At 39.6% G+C, this 6356-nt stretch overlaps 1 protein-coding gene across 2 annotated transcripts; it reads right to left on the bottom strand.

Annotated features, from left to right (window-relative positions):
• Positions 1 to 571: 571 nt before the first annotated feature.
• Positions 572 to 6233, bottom strand: LOC115371665 (ubiquitin-conjugating enzyme E2 A-like). 2 transcript variants are annotated; one of them, XM_030069142.1, is made up of 6 exons: positions 5958 to 6233; positions 4720 to 4800; positions 4249 to 4274; positions 3351 to 3440; positions 2936 to 3024; positions 572 to 1121 (listed from the first exon to the last, which is right to left on the bottom strand). In XM_030069142.1, the coding sequence occupies exons 1-6, from the start codon at positions 5975 to 5977 to the stop codon at positions 993 to 995; spliced, it is 435 nt and encodes a 144-aa protein (XP_029925002.1). In that variant the 5' UTR covers positions 5978 to 6233; the 3' UTR covers positions 572 to 992. The 2 variants fall into 2 exon arrangements, with proteins under 2 accessions (XP_029925002.1, XP_029924994.1); XM_030069134.1 differs by having other exon boundaries at positions 5824 to 6230.
• Between the last annotated feature and the right edge of the window lie 123 nt (positions 6234 to 6356).

Genomic DNA, 6356 nt, shown 5'->3' with positions numbered 1-6356 from the left:
GTTTTCCAAAATGCAGCAGCATTGTTGTGTTTTGATGACTTGAAACTGGGCAGAGTGAGACTGTCTCCATCAGAAAATAATCCCTGGGGAAATGTTTGTTCTGATGTCGATGTAATGAGGAAGTAGGAACTGGCGCACCGGCTCTCTCCTGGAGCTGTGATCAAATAAGATAAAGTACTGTAGCTGCTGGAGGCTTATCAGAATTTTGGGGGGAAAGTGAACACAGAAATATTTCCTTGAGTGGAATGATTGTTTGATTCTTCCCAAACAGATTTCAACAAATGAAATCACAGCCTGGAAGAGATTTTTTTCTCAGTGCATTCAGTTTGGTTCGGATCCTCTGTGTAAAATTGTGATTTGTCAAAAACTGACTGAAATTCCAATGGGGTATCCAGGGATAGACCACAGCATCCAGTCTGTGCTGGCATGACACCCAAAACCTCATTTCACTGAAAGGCCAACCAAATCCAACCAGAAGTGTGATTTATGAGACAATCATGGTCATGCTAAGCTTTGTGGGTGTCTGTGATGGATAAAAACAAAGCGATTTCTTGAATGAAAGCCACAGGTATGATTTTAACTTGGATTTTATCACATCATTTGAAGTGATCATACTGTACAATTAAATCAAGAACAATATCAAAGAAAATGATTACAAATGAGGGCTCTGGACCTCGGCGTGTTCAAATCATGCATTTCAGTATCATGTCGTTTCAGTGTCTGTACAGCTGTACAGTATGATGAACATGTTCCATGTCCTGAACAGGTGATGATAAAATACCTAACACAACACACCCTTCATAGTAATGTCAAGCAAACCGTCAAAGTGCTTACAAGTATGAAAAGAAAAAGTAAGAGGGTATTTGTTCACCAGTCACCCAGCAAGGCCTTAACCACAACATTCTGTGTTTTCTGGACAGAGAGCATCACAGAGCTGATCCCCTTTAGGGACCAATCAGCCACCAGTTCTGCCAGTCATTCTTCTGTACTGGTCAGCTGTCCCTCCAGCTCTGCTCTACGATGGTGGAAACTCTCTTCTCATACTCTCGTTTATTCTCCTGGTAAAGCTGAGCCGCCTGGCTGTTTGCTGGGCTGTTGGGATTCGGCTCATCTAGCAGAGACTGAGGAGGCAAAGACAGCAACTGATCAACAATCAGTCAACTCCCGATTACACTGTAAGTAACAACTAGCTTTGACAGGCCTGTCTCACAGCAGTTATTTTGACATGAAACAGTAAGCAAATGCAGATCTTACTGATGATGTTAACTTAGACTTGGACGTAGACTTTCTTTATTGTCATTGCACAAAAAAAAAACACAGTGAGTTTTTTGCAACGAAATGTCGTTGCTTGGCTTCCGGATTACAACAGAGATGGAATTGTGGGGCAGGTTCAGTTAGGTGTAACACAGCCAGGTCACATGGTGATGTGCAGGGTGGAGCCAACTGCTTCAATGTAGAACCTTTTCAATTTTTTTCAGACAAGGAACCATCCACTAAGTAAAGTGATTATTTAATAGCTGATGGTTCTTTGTGGTTATGTAAAATTGGATGAATGCTTGCTTTCTAACTCCCAAGATACCATTTTCTAAAAGGGAGCTTAATAGTGGGCATGGCATATCACAAAACTGCTTATAACTTGTGAACAGAACCAAAATAATGACCTTAAATGGCATGTTCAGGTGCCATGGTCAAGAGCCGTCACCACATTCACCAATATTGTAAAATGAATGTTCTTTGAGGTATGAACACAACTTATGACTGCTGTGGACCTGTTGCATGATCATCTCTACCATCCCCATCTACCTGCCTCTCTAAACCTAAAAAACCGTTTCAGTAAAGGATTGCCATTCATCAATGTAAGAAAAAAAAAAGATCACATAAATGAATTTACATTGGTACCCATCATATTCTCCATTCAGAGTCTAAGATTTTCTCTTCCAGATGATAGCCAGCTTTTTTACTTTTACTAATGTGTTATTTTTTCTTAATTATGCACTGAGGTGAAAGCGACTTTGCAATGGTTACATGATGCTGGGATGTACAAGGACAGGACAGGACTGAGATATGAATTATTCTAGGTGTGGAGAAACATACTAGGATGAAACTGTGTATTATGCTGTCAGAGACTTTTACTGATCATACTATGGAGATAAACAGAATATGCACTGACACCAATATGAAGTGACATGTGAGTCCAAAGAAAAAGTCTCTATTGGCTCTACTGGGTAATCTAAATTCCTAGTGTCTCATACTGCTAAATGCCTGATCTGATGGCCTCACACGTGTGTCAGCAGGCAGGTGTGACACACGCCACATGGCTTGAATGTCACTTTTACCTCCACCAGCTGTGCTGGACAGGGGTTATGTTTTCACCCCATTCCATCTGTTAGCAGGATATCTCAAAAGGTTATGGATGGATTTGCACAAAACAAAAAAGAGATAAAGGTTTTTGAAGGCTTGAAACCAAACTCTGTGTGATCCTGACCTCTGATGGTGACAGTAGGGTGTCTGGTCTTTAGTGGCAGGTGTTATCACCACCCAGATAATATGATGAAAACATTTTGTAACACAATGTTGCAAGACTAGCAAGACCCGTAGCTATTTGAGTTCCAACAAACAGGATATTTTCACTCCAGCAGGTTGATATGATCAGGATCGAGACAATTATCTTTACCCCTACAAGGGGAACTAAAGCCCACCCAGCCCCACTGGAAGAGATTACTGTAGAAAACACAGCCCCTAAAACTCTGTGTTACTACAGTTCTTGACTTTCACGTCTTGGTGGATTATAAAGATAGTAATCAAGAAGAATACATCACTTAAAAACTCTTCATCTCATATAAATTACAACAACATGTTGACCCCTTTGTCACTAAAGCAATGGTGTTTGAACTATTCACTGAACACTAAGTGTGAACTAAATTTGAGAACGTACCTGGATGGAGGTAAGAATTGATGAGACATCATAGGTAGGACTCCATCGGTTCTGCAGAATATCTAGGCATATGCTTCCATCTGCGTAGACTGGAGACAAATTCACAGAGTTCAAACACAACAGAAAATGCGGTCATTATCTGATCACCCACATGTTGGCTGAAACACCGATGACTGTATATGTACAAAACACAAACAAGTCAGCTGGCCAGTTTAACACTGTGAATCTGAGTCAAAGAAAGTATATTTTGATAATTTTCTGCTAACCTTTAGCTGACTGTTTGGTAATTTTCTGACATGACAGGGAAAAGAAAAGGCCAAAAATTCACTTTTAGTTGAACTATTACTTTAAAGGCAAGGAGAAGACATGAGAAGCCAAAGTAGAGAAGTGAATGGAAACCCTGGGAGGAACTTACCATTTGGATGGAACATCTTGGAGACAAATCTTACTGTGGGAGGTTTGTTTGGATATTCCTCTGTGAATTCTACTGTTAGTTTGAATGTACCTGTCATCAACAAAAAGGTGCATTATGAAGGAAAACAGAAAAAAACAGCAACAGAAAAAAAAAAATCTCTCATGAATTTGCAGCAGTTAATCACTGTTGCCTTGAAGCCATAATGACCTTAACAAACACACGAACCATTCACTAATATTGATGTTAATGGAAATTGTCAAATTGTATTAAATTAGGTTACATTTCATGAAAGAACCACACCAGCGATTCTGCATGTTTAGTATAATCTACGAAACATATATATTTCACATTTCTGCTTATCTTCGTCTAAAGCAAGCAGTCGCAGCCTTTGGTTTCCATTCATTCTTTCATTCCACTACAATATGAATTTTCAGCTTTAGACTTTCCTCACAGCAGTATTCCATCACTGAAATAAAGTTGTCCACGTTAGTTTTCCTAAAAGCAGCAGCACTGTTGGGTTTTGATAACTTAAAACTGGGGTGGAATGAAACAGTCTCTAAGTCAGAAAACAGTCCCCAGGGAAACAACAAACTTTGCCAATCATCAGTTCTGTGAGTTATCAGTTTATGAATGGTGTGATTTTATTAACCACAGAAGCAGAATATGATAAGTTGGCTGTTTCAACCAAAAATTCAAATTGGAAAGTTGAAGGATTTGAATTACATTTTCTGAAATCTTTAGTAAGCCTGCATGATTTGCAAAATTGTTTTTTTGTCATGTAAAATGTGTAAGTTGCAGAAAATGGGCAAAACATTCAAGATCACTGGTATGGTCCTTTAACTTTTCTTGAAAATAAAACACCATCACAATACAAAGTACTCTAAGACAGTTAACTCACCATCTTCAAATGGCGTTCCCTCTGGTCTGAAATAAAAATAATTTGCATTTAATGAAAAAATAAACTACATTACATTTATGTAAAGGTTCACTTGCCTGAAAAAGATGTATTTGTCTGTAAGGGCTGATCAGTAAATTAAAATATTGTCGAAATTGCAATATTGCCAAGTGCAATATTTAAATCACACAAGCTGCAATATTTGGAAAAAGATAAAATGGAATGTGGAAGAAAACCATAAAGCGGAAAAATGTTTGTTTGGCACGTTCAGTTTTTCAACGAAAATGAAAATTATAAAGCAAAAATTATCATTCCTATTAAAATTGTGAATCATGATATGTCAAAGTAACCTCAACATGTTTCTTAACCAAATCATTTGGGCCTATTGTCTGTGGCATCATCAAATAAAACTGTAATACTGATGACAGTCATCATCAGTATTTTTGTTGTGTGTATATATTTTGAGCATCTCACCCAAATATGACAGCATTCCAGACCATGATGTTGTTTTCTGATGGGGCTCCACTGACACCTGCAGGAGGGTCCTCCTGTAACCTGGAAAACAGATTGCATAAACCATAAACTCCTGAGGGAAGACCCACTGGCCAGCTATAAACCCCTAGAGAAGGGGCATATACTAATGATAGATTATAAAGAGACCAGGAGACCAGAGGCTCCAGGCAGTGCTCTCTAAACAACCATTTTTTTATTGCTCAAAATATACATCTGTCAGAAAAACATTCCTGGAAATGTTTGAAAGCATAAAAAAATATTTTTTCTTTATTTTATGGCTTTCAAAACTTTTCTGTAACACAAGGAGAAGACACCATTTTTATAGCTAGTACATATGTCAGCATCATATCACTCAAAACATATAACATATGAATAACATATACTGACTGTAAGCAGTTTTAATAAGTTGTTATAAATTCCATCTTACATGTTAAGGTTCCTTTTTGATAACTTTGTTTACTCTTTATTCCTCAAAGTGGGGTCCGGGGACCCCCAGGGGTTCTTGAGGGACCTCCAGGATTCCCTCAACAAAATGAGGACAAGGTTTTTCATTCAGCGTCCCTCATCTGACTTTTAAATATATCAGTTCAATAATCAGCTTTCTTATAATTCTTTAAACATTATTGTTTATTTTTTAGTATGTTTTCAGTGACTTTGAATGTATTGGCATTGATGGCAAAATCACTTCAGGCTCCAGGAAATGAAAAAGTTTGAACCCTCCTGGCATAACGCACAGACCTTCACCATACAGGCTACATATGAATACAGTGCAGCACGCCGAACAGTAGCCACACGCTTTGACAACACTGTACTGGCACAGTCATGTCAATAAAGCTGATTTGAATTTGGGGAAAAAAATGACTTGCGAGAGCGAGAAGGGAATACAGAAGGAAAGCTAAAACGACAGCGGCGGAGCGTGTGTGGAAGTCGGGGTGGCGAGCAGGCTGTCCGTGTCGCGGAGCCGCTCTGAGAGCAGGTACTGAGTGATATTGTGCCAGTGGACATATTACATGAGCAACAGAGAGAAGCAGCCCTGCACTCCCGCGCCTCCTCTCTCTCTCTTACCTCTTGAAGTCCCTCATGAGCCGCCTCCTCGCCGGGGTAGACATCCCTACAGACTCCCGAGGACTTTATGGAACAAACTAGCTCTTGACACTATTAAATTAAATGTCGAATCTGCTGAAAACAAGTTCAGATACCTGGAATCCAACGTCAACATTCTCTTCCTCTGACCCAACTGGAATTAGCGGACATACCACTCTCAAAACAGAAATCGTCCATTCGGAATGCGGCGGCGACTCGCGCCATACAGAGCCTTTCTTTGCCTCGTATGTATTTGTTAAAATAAAAAGGCGCCCTGTCGGTTCGAGACAGTGTTTGATTACGCTACATACACGCCAAACATATTTGTAGTCTTGTAAGAGATAGCGGACACCCCTCTTCCGTCGTCGGAATGGAACAGTTACATCGCGACGCTTTGGTGACGTCAGCACGTATGGTAAATCGCTGTGATGCACCAGTGTGTAGACACGAATGACACGTGAGGTGGAGGGCTGCTCACTTACCGCGTGAACTGACTGAATTTCCATTTTTTTAAA

Source organism: Myripristis murdjan, chromosome 2 (genome assembly GCF_902150065.1).
Source record: "Myripristis murdjan chromosome 2, fMyrMur1.1, whole genome shotgun sequence".
In the NCBI taxonomy this organism is placed as follows: Eukaryota; Metazoa; Chordata; class Actinopteri; order Holocentriformes; family Holocentridae; genus Myripristis; species Myripristis murdjan.
Note: the sequence above shows the minus strand (reverse complement) of the source record. Positions and strands in the feature narration are given on the sequence as shown.

Coding starts and splice junctions, on each gene's coding strand:
- LOC115371665 (XM_030069134.1), bottom strand. CDS start 5,867: ATGTCTACCCCGGCGAGGAGGCGGCTCATGAGGGACTTCAAGAG. Junction 3,025..3,350: donor CAAGATGTTCCATCCAAATG/GTAAGTTCCTCC, acceptor ATTTGTCTCCAG/TCTACGCAGATGGAAGCATA. Junction 1,122..2,935: donor CAATTCTTACCTCCATCCAG/GTACGTTCTCAA, acceptor TTGCCTCCTCAG/TCTCTGCTAGATGAGCCGAA.